This window comes from Symphalangus syndactylus, chromosome 3 (assembly GCF_028878055.3).
Source record: "Symphalangus syndactylus isolate Jambi chromosome 3, NHGRI_mSymSyn1-v2.1_pri, whole genome shotgun sequence".
Classification (NCBI taxonomy): domain Eukaryota; kingdom Metazoa; phylum Chordata; class Mammalia; order Primates; family Hylobatidae; genus Symphalangus; species Symphalangus syndactylus.
This window is the reverse complement of record NC_072425.2, coordinates 59225478-59251791: the sequence shown is the minus strand read 5'-3', so window position 1 is coordinate 59251791 and position 26314 is coordinate 59225478. Positions and strand designations below refer to the sequence as shown.

The following is a 26314-nucleotide window of genomic DNA, read 5'->3' as shown; positions in this document are numbered from 1 at the left end:
ATAACAAGAAGACCAGGTCTCAGTCTTTATTGTGAGATTCCCCCTTCTCTAAGCCACTTCGACCACTGGGGTTCTATTTTATCTAATGAGAAAGAACAGCAACACCAAAATGCACAGTGGAGCTGGTTGCACCACAGCAGTATGCTGAGATGAACAATGATGAGATGAGCTCTTCTTTATAAGGTAGGAAAAAGGTTAAAATGAGAGAGGTAAGGTTAAAAATAAGATGAATAGCAGAAGGGATTGTTTTTCTCTTTGATTTCATCTTACCCATTTTTTTTTCGCATGTTAGGTAAACAGAACAATGCCATGTTTGTATCTTAAGAGGTCCCCAGAAAATGCTTGCTGTGTGGATGAAAATGGTCTGTTAAAATGTGTAGACCCCTGTCCTATCTGCACCACCAGGCAAGGTCCCATAATTGCCAGGAGCAATTTCATCAGCTGTAGGCTAGAGGTGCCACCAGGAGTCCTGAGTTCTTTATGGTTTGCTCACACAATTAAATGACATCAGACGTGTATAGATGTTTTCTAAACTATATGGTACATTCCAATTATGGCTTCAGAGAATGGCAAGACTAGAGATGCTTTATTCTAGGGGTTAACAATCTTTGAAAATGTGTGTGCCAAAGTGCCCAGCCTTTTCTGGTACATAAACAGAAGGGTCATTTGCCAAGCTCTGCAAGGTGGCAGCAGCATCCCTGCATGGCCCAAAGCAGTCCTCTCCTTGGCGTTGCCACGTGGGCTGCCCAGACCTGGTGGGATCATTCTACCCTCATACCACAAGTCCTCCCAAGCATCTGGAAACAACAGGTCCTCTGTGTATGTCAGCAGATTCCCTCTCCCAAAGTCCTGGGCACCTGGGGGTCACAGTTATAAACAGGGCAGGTATTTGCCAAACCAGAAATGTGCTGAGATAGCTGCACCCATGTCTACCACCCATATCCTTTCTGGTTGGTCAGTATCTGTGCCATACTGATTGCAGTTTGAGTATCGACCCTGAGGGTGACTGTTGCCACCACTTTCAGACATCAGGTAAGACCATAAGAGAAGTCTCTGTCCATTGAACACTGATGACCTGTCACTGCTGAAGGAAGAGTGAGGAAATCTAATGCCAATGGAAGCCAACTTAGGCTTTATGAGCTTTTTGTTTATTAAAAACTGAATAGTAGAGATGGGTCACCTGAGCCAGAAGTTTTTGTCCCTATTTGTCAAATTTGGATGCGTCATACAGAGAAGAATGAAATAAAATATCCTCCCCCTTTTGTACTGTTGTGCTTTCTTTAGTGCTAAGAACATCACTGGGAGTCACCAAGCGTGTTAGACATCTCTGACACTTCAGCCTCTTGGGTTCTGGGGTAGGGGAACATTTTCCAGGCACTGTTAGTTTATTTTCTTCCTTTAATAAATACTAACTGGATTTTGAGAATTAGAACTGGGCAGAAACTCTATGCACCATTACTCTATAAACTCAGGACCCAGAGTTGTTAGAGAGGTCCAATTTTCTGCTGTAGGATGAGCCCACCTGCTCTCAGCTGTCAGGCACACTGTGTAGACTGGTGGTGCTGGGGGGTTACCAGGATGAAAAGCAGAACCCACCAGCCACAGGACTACTGTGCAGAAATCTTTTCATGGGTTTGAAATCAGGCATCCCTGACAAACCTGGAAATGAGCTTCCTAACTTTCCTCCATGAAGTAGGAAGTCATATTCAATTTTACTTTGTCAAAGAAAGTTTTCTTTGCCTGTACTAATGCGATTGCGATCTGATGCCCCAGTCTGTTTTCATTAAAATGGGCATTTAAAAAAAGTATTTATCTATTGTGGTAAATAATCTAAGGAGCAGTGCCCTGTAATAGAGGAAAGTCCTGAGCTTAGAATCCAAAGACCTGAGTTTTTGTGTCTGTAAGCAATCTGAATCTTATTGCCTTATCTGTAGAATGAGAATAATAATGCCTGACCTGCCCATCGCTGAGTGATGGTGGAGGGGTTTGAATCAGCATCATGCACACATAAGACCTGAAAGCAGAAGGAGTCTGTGGCCTTGCCAAGGAAGTAGAGTCACTGGTTGGTCATTTTGGATGCAGAGTCCCTCTTTGTTCTCCTGGTCAAAGTGATCTTGTTAATTAGAAGACTGAGTCATCCTCCTAGCAGAAAGTGTGTGTATGTGTGTGTAGTTTTATTTACCCAAGGTGATCATCTACCTAATCATCATCCCTGCTCCTATCTGGTTTTGAGAGAGAGACTTGCAAATAATATTTTTTTAAATGATTTTGATCACTCTTTGCCTTCTGTCTCTGTTGCTTGAGACTATGAAGAAGTCATATATCCCTACGTGTTTATAAACAATTAAAACTATAAAGTGCAAATAAGGAAAGCAAACAGTATCCCCCAGCAGCTCCCTTCCACACCTGGTTTCGGGGTGACTGATACCTCCCTGTTGATCCCTTTCTCTCCAGGTTGGTGGCCACACAATGCTGCCCATTCGCTGGATGCCTCCAGAGAGCATCATGTACAGGAAATTCACGACGGAAAGCGACGTCTGGAGCCTGGGGGTCGTGTTGTGGGAGATCTTCACCTATGGCAAACAGCCCTGGTACCAGCTGTCAAACAATGAGGTGTGCAATGGGTCTGGCCAAGACCCTCCAGAGGGCTGAGATCCCAGAGGCATCCATTGGCTGGGGCCTTGTTTTGGGTTGGAAGACCATGTCAGGACATGATCTTATGGGGCTTTGTTGGTGGCAGCACTTCCCAAGTAGCCTGCTATGTTTCCAAATTTCATGGTCAAAGTATAGTCACTCTAAGAAAGCAAAGCACAGTGCTCGCTGATATGTCCTTGCTCCTCTGGTGATGGGACTGAGGAGTCACTTTATGCAGCTCATCTGATAAATTAATAGCAGACGTAGCATTCCAGAATCCATACAGTCCAGCAAGTTCTTTGGTATTGTTCCAATGAAGTTTCAAGATTCTTTCCTTTTTGAATATTTCACCAGAACATTAACTTCTAGGGAAAAACTCAAGCATTTTGTTTTTTCTATTCTTACGCTTGCAAATATGTTTATATTTGAGGCACAGCATCTTGATCAGGCACCCTACATCTTTTTCAGATCCATGTCTATCTTTTCAATTCAGTTCCTTTATCCAATAGCCTGAGAGGTTTCCTGTCAGTCAGTGCCTTAACACCCAGGTTACTCAGATTCCATCTCAGACCAATAAAAACCACAACATGTGGGAGCTCCAGTGTGAGGTTTGAGACCCTTCCATATAAATTATTTTCCCACCAGTTTTGTGAAATCAGAGTGGCTTGGAAAAATGGATATAAGCCAATCAAATTAAACACAATATAAACTAACCTATAATAATTGCTCTCTTTCTTCTGAGAAAATGAAACCAAGAGTGGGCTTCTTTTGTAAAAGCCCCCTCTTCTGCTGTTTTTTTGCACTGACATTTCTTTGATGTGCATTGCTTTTCCTCCTGTCTCATCCTATCTTTGATCTCCGTCCAGGTGATAGAGTGTATCACTCAGGGCCGAGTCCTGCAGCGACCCCGCACGTGCCCCCAGGAGGTGTATGAGCTGATGCTGGGGTGCTGGCAGCGAGAGCCCCACATGAGGAAGAACATCAAGGGCATCCATACCCTCCTTCAGAACTTGGCCAAGGCATCTCCGGTCTACCTGGACATTCTAGGCTAGGGCCCTTTTCCCCAGACCAATCCTTCCCAACATACTCCTCAGACGGGCTGAGAGGATGAACATCTTTTAACTGCCACTGGAGGCCACCAAGCTGCTCTCCTTCACTCTGACAGTATTAACATCAAAGACTCTGAGAAGCTCTCGAGGGAAGCAGTGTGTACTTCTTCATCCGTAGACACAGTATTGACTTCTTTTTGGCATTATCTCTTTCTCTCTTTCCATCTCCCTTGGTTGTTCCTTTTTCTTTTTTTTAATTTTATTTTCCTTTTTTTCTTTGTCTTCCCTGCTTCACGATTCTTACCCTTTCTTTTGAATCAATCTGGCTTCTGCATTACTACTAACTCTGCATAGACAAAGGCCTTAACAAACGTAATTTGTTATATCAGCAGACACTCCAGTTTGCCCACCACAACTAACAATGCCTTGTTGTATTCCTGCCTTTGATGTGGATGAAAAAAAGGGAAAACAAATATTTGACTTAAACTTTGTCACTTCTGCTGTACAGACATCGAGAGTTTCTATGGATTCACTTCTATTTATTTATTATTATTACTGTTCTTATTGTTTTTGGATGGCTTAAGCCTGTGTATAAAAAAGAAAACTTGTGTTCAATCTGTGAAGCCTTTATCTATGGGAGATTAAAACCAGAGAGAAAGAAGATTTATTATGAACCGCAATATGGGAGGAACAAAGACAACCGCTGGGATCAGCTGGCATCAGTCCCTACTTAGGAAATACTCAGCAACTGTTAGCTGGGAAGAATGTATTCGGCACCTTCCCCTGAGGACCTTTCTGAGGAGTAAAAAGACTATTGGCCTCTGTGCCATGGATGATTCTTTTCCCATCACCAGAAATGATAGCGTGCAGTAGAGAGCAAAGATGGCTTCCGTGAGACACAAGATGGCGCATAGTGTGCTCGGACACAGTTTTGTCTTCGTAGGTTGTGATGATAGCACTGGTTTGTTTCTCAAGTGCTATCCACAGAACCTTTGTCAACTTCAGTTGAAAAGAGGTGGATTCATGTCCAGAGATCATTTCGGGGTCAGGTGGGAAAGCCAAGAACTTGGAAAAGATAAGACAAGCTACAAATTCGGAGGCAAGTTTCTCTTACAATGAACTTTTCAGATCTCACTTCCCTCCGACCCCTAACTTCCATGCCCACCCGCCCTTTTAACTGTGCAAGCAAAATTGTGCATGGTCTTCGTCGATTAATACCTTGTGTGCAGACACTACTGCTCCAGACGTCGTTCCCCTGATAGGTAGAGCAGAACCATAAAAGGGTATGACTTATACAATTAGGGGAAGCTAATGGAGTTTATTAGCTGAGTATCAATGTCTCTGCGTTGTACGGTGGTGATGGGTTTTAATGAATATGGACCCTGAAGCCTGGAAATCCTCATCCACGTCGAACCCACAGGACTGTGGGAAGGGCAGAATCAATCCCTAAGGGAAAGGAAACCTCACCCTGTGGGCATCACATGCACTCACGTTCAGTGTACACAGGTCAAGTCCTTTGCTCTGGGCTCTGGTTGGGAGAGTGGTTTCATTCCAAGTGTACTCCATTGTCAGTATGCTGTTTTTGTTTCCTTCACTCCATTCAAAAAGTCAAAATACGAAATTTGGCACAGCATGCCAATGGGAGGCTGTGCCCAGACCAAGTACCGGAAGTGTGCTTCTGGGCATAGTCATTGGTTTTGCAAAAAGAGGGCGCAAATTTAAATAGAAATTTACAGCCATTTGAATGGTCAGATATAACAAGAAAGAAAAATATTTCTGTTCCTCAAGAAAACTTGCTACCCTCTGTGAGGGGAATTTTGCTAAACTTGACATCTTTATAACATGAGCCAGATTGAAAGGGAGTGATTTTCATTCATCTTAGGTCATGTTATTTCATATTTGTTTCTGAAGGTGCGATAGCTCTGTTTTAGGTTTTGCTTTCGCCTGTTAATTACTGGAACACCTTATTTTCATTAAAAGCTTTGAAAGCCAATTCTCAAAAATTCAAAAGTGCGAATTAACAGAGAACAAAAGGAAATCCAGTAGCATCTGCAGTCAAGCGAGGGAGTTGACAAGATAAACCTTACGTTCAAGTTATATGCTGGCCTGTGAGAGATGAGAGTTGGGTCGTTTGTTCTCTTTGTTGATGATAAAAAAAAAAAACCCTCCAGAATACACATAATAACATAATGAAAGCCATATCTCCATGACATATATGTGCATATATATATATATATACATACATGTGCATGTATGTATCATATTAAGGACCCATGGTACTGTTAAAACACTGTAGAACTCTGTGACGCAGTAAGGAAGGGGCAGATTTGTACAAAAACTTTTCTAGATTCCATCAGCGATGACCTGAAAACCAACACAGGTTTGTCACGCTGCATGTCTGGCCAGCTGCTCTCGGGGGAAAAGCTACAAGTTATTTATTTTATTTTAAGAGAGCAAAGTAGGTAATAATTTAAGGGATCAAATTCAAGGAGGAATGTGCAATTTTAGAGCAAAGATTTGTTTAAGGCAAATGAGACTTTGGGAGCATCCCATTCCAGTTTTGTCTTTTTTTTCTCTGAAAGAAAAAAGCAAAAAATAAAATAAAATTCCACTTATACCTTCTGACAAGTCCCTAAAGGTCTTGAAATAAAAGGTTCTATGCAAGTGCAAAGTTTTATAGTTATTTATATTGCTGATTATTACTATCTCTGTTATTTTAAGAGTATGTGCTGATTTCAGAGACATCTCAAATTGAAAGAATATCAGATTGCTTTTAAAGTAGCTGAGCGAGCCACAGAATATCTGAAATTATTCATTGCTGTTCCTCCACCACCCCCTTTCTCATGGTCTGATTTTTAGAAGAGTAGCATCCTCATTCTAAAATGTAATGATCACCAAATATGGCCTTCCATCAAATTTGTGAAAACTACAACAGTATAACAGTGACAAACCTAATTCTCCAGCCCAAACCTGGTCTGACAATCATTTCCATTTAGAAATCATGGAATAGTTTTCCGAACACTTCCCATGTGTGCTAGCAAATTATTCCTATTTTGTGTAGATGAGGACGTTGAGACTCAGAGACACTCAGAGACACGCTAGAGGTCTCCAGCCTAGCTTCCAGCACCACTGGGACTGAATCCAAGTACTCTCACTCCGAACTTCATGGTTCTGTCCACTAGAGACTGTAATATACGAACAAGCAGTTCAGGAAAGAAAGCATGCTAACACATTCATGAAGCAGCATATGAAGTTAGAAGAACAAAAGGAAATACAGGAGATGACCAGCAGCTGAGATATTGTGATATATAATCATGCTCTTAGCTTCAGCTAAATTCAGCTAAATCCTTGTACACTGAACCAATGTCATAATCAGGCTTATTTAGAAAACACTTTGAACTATGCTATAAAAGATTATAACAGAATTCATATTATACATGTGTTCACATCAGCGCTGCCTGTGATATTTTCATGTATTTATATATGTGTTATAAATACTTGATTTATACATATACAAATGCACATACATAGTGTGTTTGTGTGTTTATGTATAAATTTATAGGCATACAATAATAGAGGTAATTATAGGTAGGATGCGGTATGAATAATTTGCTTAAAATATGCTAAATAACCAAAACTGTTTAACGTCATGTTGTTGTTAGTGCTTCCATACTCCACGTGGGTAGGACTACATCACACTTTTCAGCTCTGTGCAGTACTGCATGGGTGGAAGACATATTTAAGATAATGTGCTTCCCAAAACAACTGAATAAAAGCCATCCCACTACACTGAGTGCTTTCTCTGGCTCCTTGCAAAGGAAGATACTTTTTGTAATGGTCCAGGAAAGGAACATTGCTTTCTTTTTGTCTTTCAGCACATTTGTATTATGCTCACCTTGTCTTTGTCCCACTGTGACCCCTTTACACTTGAGTTCAGAGTTCAAGCATTCCAAATATAAATTGGAATGTTGGCAGCCCAATGTCTTGAAGGCCAATGATGAGCAGTCTAAGACCCACAGCGAGATGAGCAACTCTTAGGAATTCCCACATCCTAGAGTGAATGCACCAACTAACAGTATAGAATGCTGTCGTTTTCAAAGCGTCCTAACAGCAGGATTACCTGGTCAAGAATGGACTTTCTTTGAATCTTTCTTTTCACAAATTGGACTGCCTGTAATACCAGTAACATTGTTGCATCTAACTAATAAATGACTGCATATACACACATACTCTCAATTCTCTTTCTTCCCCATTTTCTTTTTCATCCCCTGTCTCAGGACTTTTATTTTCAATGTTGACCTTTGGTTTGGCCATATATCACTGTTACAGGAAATCTCATGAGAGGAATGGCTAGTGACCCAACTCTCCAAAAGTCTAAGTTAGCAGTTACAGCTGATTCTTTATGATGCATAATTGGAATGTGGAGCCTCTGAGGTTGTGATAGCTTGTACGTGAATTTCAAACGTTATTTTAAAGAATGAGGGGTGGGAGGGGTTTATAGTTAGAAACGACTGTGCAGGAAGGGGTATTTTCTTGTTGTCAGGGCTGGAATGAATCACTGCTGCTCAAGTCAAAGGTTCTTGAATATCCTTAGTTTTTGCATTTCCCCTCCTTCTTTTCCTTTGACCTTTATTTATTTAATTATATATTTATTTATTTATATACTTTTGCTCCATTCATCACAAACACAAGCAAAGCAAAAAAAAAATACATATATATATATATCTGTATATGTGTTGTAGGCAAAACACTGTGAATTTCACAACCACCACCAAGCAACTATTTTGCCATCTTAACATACGTCTCAGGAGACAAAATGAGAAAAGATGGGGATGTCATTTTTTAGTCTCTGCGTTTGAGGCCAGGTCCATGTTTATTTATTTCTTTAGTCTATGCATTAATGAAAATGATCCTGAGTGGAGGTTAGCTGAACGTTCAATGTACTGGAGCAAGCATCATAAAAGCTGCTAGTAGCCATGTGTTTGAACAGGAAAAAAAAATTAGAGAAAATGAAATGTAAAGGCCTATATCTTGCAGCTTGTATAGCTTACTATTGCTTTAAAAATGTATAAAACTGCTGGAAATGTTTTAAATACAAGGTCTTTGAATTAAATGTGGATTTTAAATATGTAATCCCTTGACAAATGACCAAATTATGGTGAACTATTGCTCCCTGCGTTCTTTGATCATTACCTATGACTTACAAATCTGCCTGGAGATGTGGACATTCTGCATTTGCTTCTGTATCTGGAGAGATGTTTGTATATATCCAGGCCGTATACACACACATTTCCGTATCTCTCTGCAGATATATTTCCCCTTCAATTGTGACCTGGTATTTGGAACTCTCCTTTTCATTTGGTTTATCTTCCTTTTAATGTGATGTCTCTGTGCTAATACTTACCAGTTCTTGTTTTGCAATCTGTTTTGAGGTCCATTGCTTTACTAAGACCCACTGCATCTTGGCTGATTTCAAAGTGACACCTGAATACAGTGTTTAAAAAAAAAAAAAAGTTTTGTTGTAAATCATGTGACCAGCTTCTCTCAACCTGACATGGAAAGTCTCTTGTACTACAGTGTATTTAATAAAAATGATGTCTTACAATAAATAACATACTCCAAAAGAGAGGCTAAAAATGACATGATGATTACTTTTTAAAAATGTATAGAATTTCCACAAGCATGGTGTTCTCTTTATTCTATATGTATATATGTCTGTGTTTGGTTTTGGTTTTGTTTAAAGACAGGATCTTGTAATGTTGCCCAGGCTGGAGTGCACTGGCTATTCACAAGCATGATCATAGCTCACTGCAGCCTCAAACCCCTGGGCTCAAGCCATCCTCCTGCCTTAGGCTTCTGACTACCTGGGACTACAGGTGCACACCACTGCACCTAGCTATATGTACGTATTTTTACATAGGATCACTGTAGATGCTTGTAGTGCTCATTAGTTGAAGGTAGTGAGAGTAAGTCGTTAGTCATAGAAATAAGTTTCCTGTCTGATCTATCCATAATTCTGATATTTTCATCTTATACCTTAGATAACTAGAATGTCGCTGTCAATTGCTTTACTTTCTGCAACAATATAAATGCCCTATCTGTACTGTCCAATATGGTAGCCTCTACCCACATGTGGCTAGTGGACACTTGAAACATGGCCAGTGTGACTAAAGAACTGAATTTGAATTTTTATTTAATTTCAATTTGCTTGTATTTAAATAGCCACATATGGCTAGTGGCTACCATGTTGGACAGCACAGAGCAAGAAGACAGAATCACCAGGGTTTTGAAATGATTAAACCTTGGAAACATCCCAAGAGATGCGTGTATTGTGGCACCCTAGGGTTGGGGCCGCTTTGAGGATCTGAATGACTCAGGAGTAGAAGTAACTGAATTAAAAATGCCTCACTCTCTTGGCCTCTGTATGCACCGGTGTTTCTGAAATCATAATGGTGGGGGAGGAAAAAATTAGGGTGGCTTTTCAGGGGTCCTATAGGCTGTCTCTTCCTTACCATCAGAATGGTCTGCCCACGTTGTTGTTCTCAGTATTTCACAGCCGGATTTCCCAGGGTCTGGCCTCTTCTTCTCAACCCTCTGAGAGGCACACCAGCATCTGGGCAACATTCCTGCCATAGGCTTGGCTATAGATGCTCCAAAACTCAGAATCCTCAGAAACACTGCCTCCTGAATACCTCCTCTCAGTGGTGCAGATATGTTTTTCTTGAGTTAAAAAAAATACGATCAGGTGAAAACTCAGCAGAGACTTGGAAAATGCAATGCCATAAAAGGGGCAAAATGACTTGTGTACATTCCCCTCAAAGAAACTGTGGATTGAAGGAGGAAAGTTTAATGACTAGTGCCTTGGCGAGCCACAATCCAGTTTGGACTATTAAAGATCCTGACTTTTACCAGACTACATTTGTATATTCCTATTATTGGTACAATTATAATGGTATCGATTTAAATTCCAAACCTGAAGCCGTGTCCCAGAGCCCTCTCTTGCTTCCCTGTGTATCCTATCTGGCCTTCCCTCTTCAAATACTCCTTCCATGCATGCATAAGGGTGCCTATTTTCTTGGATGAGAAAAATGTTCCTGAAGTATTATTATTAATAACATCATTAGAACAGACATACTTACTTTTAGAATAAATCAACAAAATGAATCCTTCTTCTGTGCCAGGGTGTTATACATGTGTATTAGTATCTTGTGGCTGCTGTAATAAATTACCACAGACTAGGTGGCTTAAGACAACAGAAGTTTAATTTCTTACAATTCTGGAGATCAGAAATCTGAAAGTAAGAGGTTGGCAGAGCTGCACTCCCTCGGAAGGCTCTGTGGGAGAATCGTTTCCTTACTTGCCCCAGCCATTGGTGGCTCCAGACGTTCCTTGCTGGTGGTTACATCACTTCAGTCTCTGCCTTCTTCATTAAATTACCTTCTCCTCTTCATGTGTCTTCTCCCCTGGGTATCTGCTTTTTTCTTTTCTTTTCTTTTCTTTCCTTTCTTTTCTCTTCTTTTCTTTCTTCTTTTCTTTTCTTTCTTCTTTTCTTTCTTTCTTTATTTTCTTCTCTTTTTCTTTCTTTCTTTTTTTTTTTTTTGATGGGGTCTCACTGTATTGCCAGGCTGGAGTGCAGTGGCATGATCTCAGCTCACTGCAACCTCTGCCTCCCAGGTTCAAGCAATTCTCCTGCCTCAGCCTTCTGAGTAGCTGGGACTACAGGTGAGCACCGCCACGCCCAGTTAATTTTTGTATTTTTAGTAGAGATGGGGTTTCACCATGTTGGCCAGGATGGTCTCGCTCTCCTGACCTCATGATCCACCTGCCCCAGCCTCCCAAAGTGCTGGGATTACAGGTGTGATGGGTATCTGTTTCATAAGGATACATGGGATTGCCTTTAGGGCTCACCCAGAAAATCCAGATAAGTGCCTTCTCTCAAGATCTTTAACTTCATCACAACTTTTGCCATGTAAGTTAATATTCACAGGTTCTGGAGATTAGGAGGTGGGTATATCTTTTTTTGGAGGGGACATTATTCAACCCACTACAGAATCTGAACTCATCCAACCCTTACACCTATCCCAGGAGGCAGGTACTATTATTATTCCCAGTTTACAGATGAGAAAACTGAGTCACTAAGAGTTAAGAAAGCTGTCAAAAACTGTCAAAAGAAATTAACCAGTAAAGATAATGCTTTGTATTTGCCAAGGAGTTTCATACATTAACTCATTTAATCCTCAGTCAACTCTATGAAATTGAAGAATGCAGGGGGCTCAGCTCCAGGCAATAGGCAGAAAGGCAGGTACCTGACTCGCATAAGGAAGCCTTGAAGTTAGGGTCTGGGCTGGCCATATGACTTAGGTTCGGGGTCTGGGCTCCAGGCCACTGAGAGACTGGTATAAAGCAGTTCCGTGGCCCAGCCCTGTAGGAATGAGGTTATCAGCAGGAGCTAAAGCCCAGATTCAAAGTTCAAGGAGACTAGACAATCTCTAGCAAATAAATTGAACCTGCGATATGAGGAAGGACTTTGGCCATTAGGGACAGGGTGAGAATTTAGCCACTAAGCTTAAGCAAAAAGTCACGCCACAGCCACCAGCTAGGTATTTTTGGTGCCTTCCTATGGCCCAGTGCTTAGGTTGGTGCAAAAGCAATTCCAGCCTTTGACACAACTTTGGCAAAAACCACAATTGCTTTTTGCACAACTTAATACTAATCCCACCCACTTTCACTCATTAGTCTAGGGGAGGATGAGTCTCCAGCTGAAGGGAGCTGCCTAGCAATGGGGCTCTGGAGCTAGAAAAGGGGTGATGTTAGAACTCAGATTTAGGAACACCTCTCTTGCAATAAGATCTCTGCAAATTTGGCCATTTGCCAAACGTCAGGGTCTTTGGTAGCCTCCCATGGTTAGAGCTAGATGAGGTCTAAAGGTCCCATGCCCCATCTGCCATCTACACGTAGTATTTTACAATAAAGGTAAGGCTCAGACCAAATTCTTCCAAACAAGCAATTATTTATTATCAAGACTACATGTTGGCTATGTAGACCAGAAACTTCCCCTTTCTGTCTTTGGGTGAAGTCACAGCCAAAGGCAGATTCAAGAATGTGCTAATGCCAGGACCAGCCCACCCTCTATTGAATCAGTTAACAGGGGAGGGATACACAGAGGACCCAGAGAGCTCTGGTCACTGAAAGCACCACTCCTGGCATTAGAGAGCTGAACTTGCTACATTCTTCTGCCTCCTTCATGTAGGAATGACAGCATCTGTACAATACTTCTAATTCTCAATCTTCAAAATCAGTGATTTCTGCCAAAAAATAAGCAAAACTCTAATATATTTTATGCTAATTAAGACACTTTCTGATATTGATATCAAAATTTTAAATGCCGATTAACTACTCAAGTCATTTTTCACGTGGGCTCTGTTTCTGTTGATCACATCTGGGATATAAGGTGTATTTAACATGTACATGCACATCACACTAGATACAACTGATTTTAAAGTCAGTTGCCACACAGACAATAAAACAATTTCCATAAAGACTCTTTTCTCCTATAGTAGATATGGATTTGTAGCTACCAAACCCAAATGTGTGAAATGTCACTTGCTTCATTTCCTTTAAATCAGGCTATGTCTGATTCTAGCCCATATCCTGCAGGAGCAAAATCAGCCTTAAGCATCACTTGGCGTGCCTCCCTTTCATAAGGTACCCCATGAATCCCAAGGCCCGTTGATACCTACGAAATATGAGAAGGGTCTCTAATGTCCTCTCCATCATGATCTAGTGGCTCTGGTGCCACAACTGAGAGCTCTGTGTCTAGGACAGAATGTTCCCAGCACATCACAGCCATTTCCCCAAAGTCTACCTCTTCCCTGTGCAATTTGAGGACTCCACACTGACCAATATCTCTAGGCTTGAGAAAATCTCTGTTACAAATCCTACCTCTACTCTCCACCCTTTCCTTTTCCCTAGCTGAATCATCTCCTAAATACATGATTAGATCATTGTTCAGCTTTTTTTTTTTTTTTTTTTTTTTTTTTGAGATGGAGTCTTACTCTGTCACCCAGGCTGGAATGCAGTGGCACGATCTCGGCTCACTGCAACCTCCGCCTCCCAGGTTCAAGTGATTCTCCTGCCTCAGCCTCCAGAGTAGCTGGGACTACAGGTGCAGGCCACCATTCTCTGGCTGATTTTTCTATTTTTAGTAGAGACAGCATTTCACCATGCTGGCCAAGCTAGTCTTGAACTCCTGACCTCATGATCTGCCCGCCTTGGCCCCTTAAAGTGCTAGGATTACAGGCATGAGACACTGTGTCCGACCTATTGTTAACTTTTTATATTATTATGATGATGAAAGTGCTATTTGGAGCTGAGGCATACAGTAAACCATGACTATTTTCCTTTTCTGTATTTTGTTTTCTTAGGAGTTAGTAATTGACTTTTTGTTTGTCTGCTGTCTTAGTTTTCTAATTATCATTATTCAAACCCAGGCTTTTAGCTGTTTGTCTAAATTTCCTCTCAAAACATTCCAGTGCATCATGTATTTTACCCATTTAATCCACCTGGACAATGTCTCCTGTAGCCTTCTCATCTGATGCAATCTAGACATGTGACCTCCCAACCTGTTGCAGAGCTATCATCTGGGATCTTTCTTTTCCAGAACTTGGACTTTTCCCCTTTTTGTTCTGCATGTATCTCCTTCCTTCCTCCCTCCACTATCCTATGTCTTCCTTTTCTTGGTTTACCTCTTGATTTGGTGGAACACATCCTCCAATAGCTTTCTAAGAAAAGGCAAACAAGAAATTTTTGGAGACTCGTTGTGTCTGAAAATGCTTTTATTATACCCTGAAACTTAACTAACAGTTTGGTTGAATATAGAATATTAGTTTGAATTTTTTCTTAAAATTTTTGAAAGCGTATATTGATTGTCTTCTAACTTCAAGTGAGGCTGTTCAGAGGTCCAAAGTCTCCTGATTATTGATTTCAAAAATGTAATCCTTTTTTTAATCTGGAAATTTTAAAAATCTTTTCATATTTAGTATTCTGAAATTTTATGAAGATGTGTCTTAGGTTTACATTAATTCACTGTGCTGGATACTTCAATGAGCTGTTTCCATCTAGAAATTCATTTTTTTCAGTTCTGGGAAATTTTCTTGAATTATATTGTTGATTAATTCTTCTCTGTGTTTTCCCTCAGGAAATCCTATCATTTAAATACCACACCACCCTCTTGGACTGGACTTCAAATTCTTACTTATGTCTTCAATTTTCTAGGAGAACTTTTAAAAACTTATTTTGAGTTCTGTCATTCTCATTTTTTCTTTAAAAATGACTTTTCATTTCACTTAGAATAAAACTTGAATTCCTGTCATGGTCTACAAGGTCACAAAAGATACTGCTGTTGAAAATGTCTGAAACTTCTCCTTACACCATATTTGGCTTCTCTCACCTATATTCCAATACCTTTCATCACTCAAGAATTTTGTATATTCTATTTCCTCTTCTGGAAAAGCTTTTGCTCCAACTTTTTAATGGACCTTTTTCATATTGCAGATTTTGCAATATCATTTTTTAAGAAGCCTTCCATAACCTCATAAACAAAATATTATTTCCTGTTATTCTCTTCCTAGTACTCAGTTTTCTGTCTTTAAAGTCTGTATTAATTCTTTCAGTAAGGGTGTGTAAGTAGAAAACTCTTAGTTTTTCTCTGCATGGAAAGGTGCTAGTATAGCTGAAAATGGAATCCTGGCTCAGCAGTCACTTTCCTCCAGCCTTTGGAAATATTATTTTCATTGTTTGGCATTGTTTGTTATGAGAAGGTTTCTGTCAATATTCTCATTCCTCTTTAGATCATCTTCCGTTTCTTTCTAGTAGCATTTTAGATTTTCTCTTTGTCTTTCATATTATTTAGTTTCATTACAATGTGTGTAGATAAACGTTTTTTGTACTTCTTATGCGGGACTTAGTTTCAATCTCAGGACTTGTGTTGTTTTTCAGTGCTGTTTCATCCCATCATTCTCTTTTGGATATATTGCTCAAGGGCATACTATGTTTTTTCTTCTAGAACTTGTGGTAGACATGTGTTGGAGCTCCTCATTCTCTCCTTCATTTCTCCTCTCTTGTTATTTGTCTTTGCAGCATTTAGGGATTTTTCTTCAGAGAAGCCTTTCAGACCTCTTGTTTTCTCAGAAGTTTTGTCTATTCTGCTGCTTAATTTACTGAGGTTACCTCTTCTTTCATTTACTGTATTTTTCATTCTTAGAATTTCTATTTGGATCTTTTTCAAAATTTCCCAGTCCTTTTTCAAAATCTTAGTCTTTTCATAATGTCTCATGGAGTCACTTCCTACCTACATCTCGTTGCACATTTTAAATACGTTGAGTTGAAAGTCTCCATCAGGTTGCTCTAGTCTCACTAGGTAGGGGTTGTAGCAGGCTTAATGGTAGCCCCCAAAAAAGGCATTCCACATCTTAATCCCTGAGACCTGGGGATATTATACAGGAAAAGAGAAAATATCACTATACATGGGAAAAGATGTGACTAAAGTGAGGATCTTAAGAAGAGGATTTTATCCTGAATTATTCAGGTGGATCCTAAATGTAATCACGTGTATCCCTATAAGAAAAATGCCTCAGGCATTTTGAGAAATATTGAGGAGAGTGTGATGTAAAGACCGAGATGGAGATTAGAGTGATGTTACTATATACCAATAAATACCTGGAGCCACTGGAAGCTGGAAGAAGGAATGGACTCTCCCCTAGAGCCTTCAGAGGGAGTGTGCTCCTGTTAACACCTTGATTTCAGACTTCTGTTATTTTAAGCCACCCAGTTTGTGGCCATTTGTTATAGCAGTCACAAAAAACTAGTACGGCCATGAATTATCCAATTTTTAAATCTGACTAGTATAACCTTCAGGTTTTGTCATTTCTGTTCTGTTGGTGTACCTTCAGCGAGAATTGTTTTTTCCCAGAAATCTTGTCTATACCTTACATTATGGAGTTGTCCCAGGTGACAGCTTAACATTTTTTCCCTCCCTGGGAGCTGCAGGTTTGAATTGTTCCTGGTCTGTTTTGGTGTTGTATCAGCACAGAACCACACAACACAGAGTAGTGTGAATTTGGCCTGCATCCATGCATAGTGTAGTATGGGTTTCCGATCTATTGAAGGTGACTGTATTTCTACCCTGTAGTGAATTCTTACCATTTTATGTTGTCTTGACATCCATTTTGAATACAAGTTTTAACTTTCTTAGACAAGAAACAGGGCTCAGTCACCCTTGTCACAATTTCCAGTTCTACACCACACCCCAATGGCTCAAGCTGGCGGACAGAAATAAGAATTTCGGAGCATCTCTCTTACCTAGAAGACTGGGCTCCATGCTTTCCTACAGCTTCCTTTAAATGGACCATCAGGCATTTGCCCAGGAATTGAAAGTACTCTATTCCCTATTCCCTTATATGTGCTGCTAATTGCTAGATGTGCTCTCTCTCTGCCTGACTCATCATTCTCATCATTCCTGGGTTGATTGCAAGACCTGGGGATGGAGGACTGCTCTCCTGAATTATTATTCCTTTCTTGTCCACGGTCTGAAAATAAAACTCTCCGAACTTGTTTTCTGTTGTGCTGGGTATTGAAAGTGCACCTTCCATCTGAAGAACTAAGGGCTGCCCTAGGCTGGCCTTTCCCCAGGATGCCAGGCAGAACAAAAGGTCAGTCTCCCAGTGCTAGAGCCATGGTCAGGCAGGTGTAAAGTGAACATGGGTCAGATAAGAGCCACAAGGGCATCTGCGAGTAGAAACAAGTTTTCTTTGTGAACCCCTGGGACAGTTTGGGCAATTAGGTACAAGGCTGTTCACCAGGTTAAAGAAGTATCCCTTAAAGGCACTGTAAATGTCATATCCAGCTCCCCTTCATTTTTCATTTAGGCAAAGTTGCTAACTTCTCTGCTACTGAAACCCCAATTTAGCCAAGAGCTCTCGAAACACAATCACAGATCAGGGAGGACATCACGCTTCTTACTAACTTCCTGAGCAGGTGAACAAAGTTCTTATAGTCTCTCTTCATTGATGTGGCACCTTGACTTTATACAAAAATCCCAGTCCTGACACCTAATCCATGAGCTACTTATGACTCCCGCCACAAAACTGTCTGTCTACTCTTAATACCCCTTTGGGTCACAAGGATCTCTAAGACTTTAATTTGGGTTTTAGTTTCATTTGGCATGTGGAGGTTTTTCTTCTTTTACATTTTTTTTGTTATGTTTTATCAAGCATATGTATGTGTTCATAGCAAGATGCAAGAGTTTACACACCTGTTCTGTCTTCCATCTTCCCTGGAAATCTCAAAGCTTCCTTCTCCAGTTTGAAGGAGGGTTCACTTCACATAGTCTTATTTTTCTGGCAAGGTGAATACTAGAACAGTTTTCAGTTTTCACTGTGGATCAGAATCACTCTGGGACAATTTGAAAGATACAGAAGCCAATGCTTTACCCTGAAAAAGTTAGTTTCTGTTATAAGGTGGACCAAGGCATAGATATTTTCTGCAATGTCTTTAGGTGTTTGCACTGTGCAGCCACAGTAGAGAAATATTGTCCTAAGGGATAATAAGGCTCAGCTCCAGAATTCCAACCATCCAAATAGAAACACACTGGGCTGGACCTAAGACTTGACTTAGCAGAGAATGGGCCAACCAGAGAAGAGCCTAGAACTTTAGTTCAAGAATGCTACATAGAGCACTAGATAAATCTGAGAAGCAGGTCATCATGTATCCAAGGAGTTGAGCAGTGAACCACATGTTCTCTCAGGAAATAAATTTCCTGCGAAGCCCCATGGAAACCAGTTATGGTCCAGTGCTTAAGGCATTCAATCAGTCAATCCTCATCATGGAAAAAGCTGGAACTCCAGCTCTCCATTATGCCAGAAGAACAGTTGGTAGTTCTCCAGCCATCAATTCTGATGAGGCTCATCCTGCTGCTGCTTGCTATAACATGCAAGCCTTGGACCCAGCCTGTGATCATGAAAACTGAGCTGGCAGGATCCAGCTGGAGTTGAAGTTTTGTCATATTGCTATTAAATCCTAGCCTCTGATCACTGCAGGGCAGGGGCCAGTACTTCCTTGATCATGCAACAGAAAATAGAAAACAGAAAACAGGGTCCCACTTCAAGAGTCTAAACTCAGTCCTACCAGATTGCTGTGTGCAATCTCAGAGAGTCCTGGACAACAGTACCAGCTACTAATCCTGTGCCCATGAACTTTCCCTCTAATTATGCTAGTCAATGATCAGCCCAGCATGTCTGTCATATATGCCATCTAGGCTTCTCTCCTTGCTTACATGAAGATATTGTATTTTTTACTTATTAATTTTTATTGCTGTTTCTTACACGTAGAATGTAAGCTTCATTCAGGCAGATATTGCCTTTGGTTCACTGTCTAGGATGGCTCCTGATGCATAGGTGGTACTCAATATTTTTGAATGAGTGAATGAATGAACGGGTGGATGAATGAATAGATGAAAATTCAGGAGCTTGAAATAGGAGGTCAAGAACCTAGGCAGGTAGTTATGGTAGACTGATGTCTCTAATATGCCTACAAATGGAGGTGTAGCCTTAGGCAAGTCATCCTAACCCTCTTAAGACTTAGATTCCTCATTTGTAAGCTACATAATAGAGGCTTTTATTTCTAGATTAAAATGAGCTAGTTCATGACTTGAAACCATAACAAAATTTATTATAAATGACTTCAAATGCTTCCACATGTAAACAGAGCCACTTTCTTTCTGACTCACTTTGGAGACAGATCCAAGACAAGACTCCAGGAAAAGCGAGGTTACCGTGAGTCAAAATAGTAAAAGCTGGGTGTTAATTTTCAAGTGGACAATTGAGTTATCATGGTTGTTTCCCCTTAAAAAAGAATCATTATCTTCAGAATTAAGAGATTAAGGGTTCCTTAGGGAACACCTTCCCCCATACTTGCTGGAAATGAGGTAATGGCCAAATAAAAATGGCACAAAAATAATTATTTGGCCGGGCGTGGTGGCTCACACCTGTAATCCCAGCACTTTAGGAGGCCGAGGTGGGGGGATAGCCTGGAGGTTGGGAGTTCAAGACCAGCCTGACCAACATGGCGAAACCCCATCTCTACTAAAAATACAAAATTAGCCGGGCTTGTTGCCACATGCCTCTAATCCCAGCTACTCAGGAGGCTGAGGCAGGAGAATCGGTTGAACCTGGGAGGTAGAGGTTGCGGTGAGCCGAGATCACACCATTGCACTCCGCCTGAGCAACAAGAACGAAACTCTGTCTCAAAAAAATATTATTATTATCATTATTATTATTATTTGACATCTTTAAGATGATTGCTACTTTGCTTAATTCGACTTAACCAGGGAACTTTTCTATAGCTGACTTTCAAAAAGCACTTTGCAAAATTATTTAATGCTTCCTTAGTTTGTGGACAGAATGGTTTTGGAGACAAATATGGTCTTCCTGTTCTAGGGTTTAATAAAGGTTGAGATGTTGGGGTGTGGGTGGAGGAGGTAAATATGGGTCAGCATGGCTTCCTTGGGTCTCCCACATCATCACAGAATATTAGGGTTGGAAGGGTGGTGAGAGTTAATCTGTGACCACCCTTGCCTGGGTCCAGCCCTAGTGAGAGGAAATTTATTTGAATATCTCCCCTGCAACCTCAGTCCATTTGCATTTTGCAAAGCTTTCTTAGCAAGGACTTCCTGGTGCTGAACCAACATCTGTGTCCTCGGAACTACTGCCCATGGGCTCAGATCTCCTGGGAGTGCACAAAATAACTCATTCATTATGACTTGGCATCCCTTTATGACTCCCTTGTGCTCTTCCTCCCTCATCCATCCCCCTACTGAAAACTCTGTATGGCTTGCCAAATACCCAAAAGAAAGGGCAAGGAACCAAGCTCTGCCTGGTAACACTAACACCCAGCCCACGATTCTTGGTTACTCTTGAGTGGTATCAGCTCATTTTCCCTCACCTGTCCTCCAGGCTTCATCTCATTCTTGGCACAAGGGGAAATAACTCTTTTTCTCTCTCTCTTTTTTTTTTTTTTTTTTGAGATGAAGTCTCGCTTTGTCACCCAGGCTGGAGTGCAATCGTGCAATCTCAGCTCACTGCAACCTCTGCCTCCAGGGCTCAAGTGATTCAAGTGATTCTCCTGCCTCAGCCTCCCAAGTAGCTAGGATTATGGGCATGCACCACCATGCCTGGCTAATTTTTGTATTTTCAGTAGAGATGGGGTTTCACCATGCTGACCAGGCTGGTCTTGAACTCCCGACCTCAGGTGATCCACCTACCTCAGCCTCCCAATGTGCTGGGATTACAGGCATGAGCTACTGTGCCCAGCTGGGAAAATAACTTTTTAAGGGATCAAAGAGGTTAAAAGTCAGGTGTGTCTCTTCTCCAGGAAAAAATAATCTCTCAGTGGTGTCAACACAACGAATAGGGCTCCTCACAGCCTTTGTATTTGAGGTCCATCTGAAATCTTCCTGGGTACTGTGACGAACCAGTAAAATGAGGGAGTCTGGGTGATCCACGTGATAGCGAGCTTTGCCATCCCTAATGAGGGAGACAAAAAAAATCGGTGAAAGGCATTGCTTATTTGCCTGCTCAGCCAAGGGTTGGGTGGGAGGGTGGTGTTTGTTAACTTAAAGATAGCCTTAATTTTATTTGTTTTTTCCTAAGAAACATCTGCTTGTACAATGATTAGGCATTGGCATTCATTAACACAGGAAGTAAAATGTCTGAGGTTTGTGTCACCAGGAGTGTTCAACAACAAAATAAGACAGACACTCGTGGGAGTGATTTGAGTGCGTTTTTCACACTGTGCAAAGGTTCACTCTAGAAGAATGTGTAGTATTCAGAGGATGCAGCCATTGAGAATGCAGTTTTCTGTAGCAATAGGAGGTCATTTTCCCTAGAACTGTGGGCACGGGATGGATGATGAGGGACATTGACCATGTGCATGCGCCATGTGAATGAATGCCTAATGAGGACTGGCGGCAGCAGCATCTCAAAAAATACTTTCTGAATAAATGAATAAATTTCTCAGGCACACAGTGAAAAGAATGCAGTACATTCTGTGCACTCTTTCTACATTCCAGAGTGCATTTACATATATTATGGTATTTTCTTTCCTAACCTTCCTATGAGGACTAGAGCAACCCCCACTCCCCGCCCCACCCCCGCAACCCCCAGCTTCCGCTTTTTACAAATAAGTATCCGTTCCTTGTCCTGTGAGTTAGTGTTGGAACTAAGGTGAATTTCTTAATCCTTGATAGAATTCCAGGACACTCAGCCATTTGGCCAGTGACTTTAAGGAAAACACTCTCGATTCTTAGCTGTCATTCGTGATATCAGAATACAGCATCAATATATCTTGAACGCCCTGCCCCCTTCCACCCTCCTCCCTTGGTTAAAAAGAAAAAAGTGATGCTATCAAAAATTGGATTTTTGAGCATGTTAAGTATTGTAGGACAAGTGTGACAAAAAGGAAAATAACATAATTTAAAAGCCAGTTATTCCATTTCCCAATCTCCTCTTCTAGATTTCCAGCAATAGGCATTTGAGTAGATATTTGAAAAAGTGTAAAACACGGCAGTCAATTGAATTTTTCCTGTTAATGAAATGAGAGAATCGAACGCCTCCACAAAGAAGTGATATGTCATTGTCCCTTGGCTCTGAGGAGAAGGTGGAACTAGACTTCAGACTCCTAGAACGCAGGAGATGTGGAGCGCGCCATGGAGATGTACTAGCTCAACCCTGTCAGGTTACACATGAGGAAGCTGAGGCAGAGAAGGCTCATGAAGAGTGATGTAGTTGTCTGAGGCGGGGCTGAGTCTCACCCCCAGGTTTCCTAACTTCCAGAGCCCTTACAGCTGTGAGCTCCAATTGTCTATTTCACTGGCTCCCTGCAGCTGAAGCAGCCTTTTTCATCACTGGGGCCTTTGTGTGTGTGTGCGTGTCCACAGGCATGCCCTATTTTCTCATCTACCCCTCTCCCACAAGACAGAGTTCAACACCTATAACCAAGCACCATAAAGCTGTGCATTAACATTTCAGTACCTATAAAATAAAATTAAAGGCTTTGTCTTAGCCTTGCTGTGTCTCAACACTAAGGATGAAAAACCAAACTACATTGCTCCCCAAATTGTAGTTGTCCCCAGCAATTTCTAGATTTCACTTAAGAGATCAGTCTCAAAGAACAAGCAGAGGATGAAAAGGAATCTGGGAAAGCTGTCAGCAGCTCCCCACTCTATCCCCCATGTGGGTCCCCACCCCCTCCTCAGCCTCAGCCTTGGCTTTTGGAGCCCGCTGCCCTCTTGGGACACAGTCCGCCCTCCATCATCCTACCTACTGGCTCCGCATCCCTCTCACGTCTTTTTAAAGAGATATTTTGGGAAGCAGCACACGCACATCCAGACACCAATTACTCAATCTCCCAGCAAGTATGGAGATGATGGAAGTATAGCCCTCCGATCTCCTAGCAACAGCGTGGGGGAGGCTGCAGCGCGAGCTGGTTGCCCAGCACCACCCTGCGTAGAAGGCATTTGCGCATTTCACTTTTGTTGTCTTTGACGGCCATTTCTAAAACGGGCTGGCTGTGTATTCTTGGGGGGATTTTAGGCACTTAAGTTATTCTTTTAAAAGATCTCTGCTGACATCCACAGGTCCTATAATTAACATCTCAAGCCTTCACAGGCCGGAAGTGTTCAGGAAGTGGTCCCTCACCCCTAAAATTACAGAGCCCCCTCTAGGTCCTCCTCCGGCAGTTTATTAGGGATTTGTCCGGACTGTCCCCTCCTTCCTCCACGCTGCCCTCTCTCGCCTTCACACGTATTCAGTCCAGATGTGGACACTCAAGTACTCTTTGTTGGTTTTTTTTTTTTCTCCTATTTGTGAACTCTGCCCTCTAAAAGAAATCAAGAAGATTACAGTCACTGGATATCTTAGTTTGCTTTTTAGCCTAAAAAGACTCCCTGGCTATAGCATAACTCCACACCTGTTGTCCCACTGCCTCCCTAATCTCCAGCTCTGCTCCCCTGCCCACCTCCCACAGCTAATGTGTCACTGACAATAGGAATGTTTGACAAACTGGAGTAAGAATTGATTAAATGAGGGAGGGAGGTGAGAGCTAGCATGATAGCTAACTCCCCTCACTGGAAATACTGAGAATCCCAGGGGAGAAGGCTGTTGAGTGCAAAGGCAGTCCTTTCTTCAGTTTATAGCAGAGGGATGGATATTTGGGGAAAGAGAAGTAGAGGATCAGAGAGAAATGTGGGATTTCCATTATCAATAAAAGAAAACTAAAGGGTGAGAGACTTGAGGACAGCTGCATCTGCTCTAAATCCAAGACTGACATCTGTTATTGCTGACCCAGGGGCCCCTCAACTTTGGGAACCCTTGAGAGGCTCAAGCCTTCTGGCACAGGCTGGAGGGTAAGGGAGAGCAAATGGAAACACAAGGACTGAAATGCTGCTCTTGAGGAAAGGGCGGAGTGCCAAGGATCAGGAGGGAGGACTGAGTGCTTTGTTGCAGGAGCACTGATTGGAACAAACAGGAGAGGGCACTAAACCTACCCTAAATTAACAACCATCTTTCAGACGTTGGGTGTAAGAAATGAAGTTTGAGATAAGAAGATCTGACTCTAAAATAATCTTCCAAATTTTATTTCAACCAAGTAATAGGCTGTTTCTTCAATAAACAAGGAATTCTTCTGTTTTCTCTTCTGCCTGTCTGTGCCCTGGTTTGCTCTTCCTTGGGCCAAAAAGTTTACAAGATGGTGTTATTTCCAACAGCCTCCTCTGTGGGACTCATGGCCCATAGAGCCTTGCCAGGCTTTTCCCTTCTAGTCCTTCTGAGGAGGCTCCTGGTAGGTGCTGACCATCTTGCTTCTCGATGGAATTCAAGCATGAACAGTTTGGGGGATGAAGACATAAGCTAGGACTAAAACTCTGCTGGAAAAGGAGAACGGCAATTCTCACCCTGGCTCTGAGTTGCAGGACAAGGTCTATGGTGGAGCCTGCAGCCACCCATGAGCACATAAACTCCTGTTTGCTCCTGGGACTGATTCAGGGACTAAAATAAGCCTGGGCTAAGAGGCCTAAGGATTTCAAAAAGGAGGATGAAAGTTGGGGGAGAGATGAAAAAGGCAGAGTAGTGCCTGGTCACTGCTTGTGCCTAACAGTACTCTTTAGAAGTGAGAAATTGGGTAGAGGTGATAAATCTGTTTCTAAGCAAAACTCTAAAGAAATTGCCACAGGGAAAGGAATTTTGGTCTTACAGGCTTTCTTCTAGTATTCTCAGTCACTACGCACATGGACTACAGAAAGCCCTCATAGCTTAGATGTCTACTCCCATTGGGAACACTGGGATCTGCTAATTCTACAGAGAAGGGTAGATTGGTCAGAACCCCTCTCTAGCTCTCCTGGGCACCAACTTTAATAGGAGTACAAGATTAGAGCTCAAGGACCCTCCTTGTTTATTTCAAGTTTATAAACATGGATCCAAGTTTATAGTTGGGAAAGAGAGAGTTTTGGGAAGCCTCTCAGCTAGGTTAAAGAGAAAGCCAAGGTTATTTCTCAAGTCTGTGGACTGAAGATCAGACATCTAAAGTTACTCTGGTTCCCTGAAGGCTGAAAACCAGCTCATGCTCTCTGCTTAAAGCTGTGAGCTTGACCTAAAGGCCAAAATGGAACAAAAGACTGAGCCACAGATGTTGATGAGGGTATCTAGGAGACTGTGAAAATAGAATTTCTTCCACCATTTTCCTCAGGACTAGTTCCATGTCCAATAAATCTTATGAATGACCACTTATTCTTCCAACTTAATGGAGAAACGTACCCAGGAGTAAAGCATGATCTCCAAATTGTTATTTCTGAGCCTACTGAGTTTGATGATTTTATCGCTTATCTGAAGTTCTGCATGTTCAAGTTCTGCTCTGACACAGGCCTTTGTCAGGAGCCCAGTTACCATGGCAGTGCCTCCAAAATAGAACAAGCCCAACACACATCCATAGAGGGTACAATAAATAGAATAAGTACTACTTACAATGCATTATTTGGCTTCTACTGGGTAGTAATTTGTGCAGAGTTGAAAATAACTACAGCTCCCCTCCTTCATTTAATTAAAGGAAAACAATTCCACAAATCGGAAATGTGCAGTGTTTATATCAGAGCGGAACTCGAGTTGCTGCATGATCAAGAGGCCAGGAACATGGGTAAATTTACTATGGAAAAGTTAATGTTTTAAAGCTATCGACGTTCAGAGACTAACTCCAAAGCACTCTTTCTTACAACCCACCTTATACTGTGATTTGGTTTGAGGCACCAGCTAAGTATTAATGAAGAGTAGCACCTAAGAAATGTAACAACATTTTTTCCCACTAGTAGAATGAGCATTTCTCTCTTTTTGCCCATGGCCATCCTGGTTTACCTCTATTGTCCCATGATACCCTCAAGTGGCATGCTTTGGATCAAAAATTACATAGGCATCCTAAATCTAGGTAACCCCAGGGTTTAGAAGGCTGGTGGGGGACTGCAGTAAAAAAAAAAAAATGTCTAAAATTCCCTCTGAGAAAGAAGATACTCATGTTTATGGTAGATATTTCAA

General features: G+C 41.5%; 1 protein-coding gene and 1 long non-coding RNA gene across 6 annotated transcripts in view; one reads left to right on the top strand and one right to left on the bottom strand.

Annotated features, from left to right (window-relative positions):
- The window catches only part of NTRK2 (neurotrophic receptor tyrosine kinase 2), a 362023-nt gene extending 352716 nt beyond the window's left edge, over nucleotides 1-9307 (top strand). For all 4 annotated transcript variants that reach the window (XM_055272096.2, XM_055272094.2, XM_055272098.2 and 1 more), the window contains 2 exons: nucleotides 2455-2613; nucleotides 3501-9307. In XM_055272096.2, the coding sequence (XP_055128071.1) occupies nucleotides 2455-2613; nucleotides 3501-3686 (345 nt within the window). In that variant the 3' untranslated portion in view covers nucleotides 3687-9307. The remainder of the gene's footprint in view (nucleotides 1-2454; nucleotides 2614-3500) is intronic.
- LOC129479264 (uncharacterized) lies at nucleotides 9186-25626 on the bottom strand. 2 transcript variants are annotated; one of them, XR_010120046.1, is made up of 4 exons: nucleotides 25547-25626; nucleotides 21001-21262; nucleotides 17995-18173; nucleotides 9186-12988 (listed from the first exon to the last, which is right to left on the bottom strand). It is a non-coding gene; the product is annotated as an uncharacterized lncRNA (long non-coding RNA). The 2 variants fall into 2 exon arrangements; XR_010120045.1 differs by lacking the exon at nucleotides 25547-25626 and adding an exon at nucleotides 23057-23320.
- Nucleotides 25627-26314: the final 688 nt, after the last annotated feature.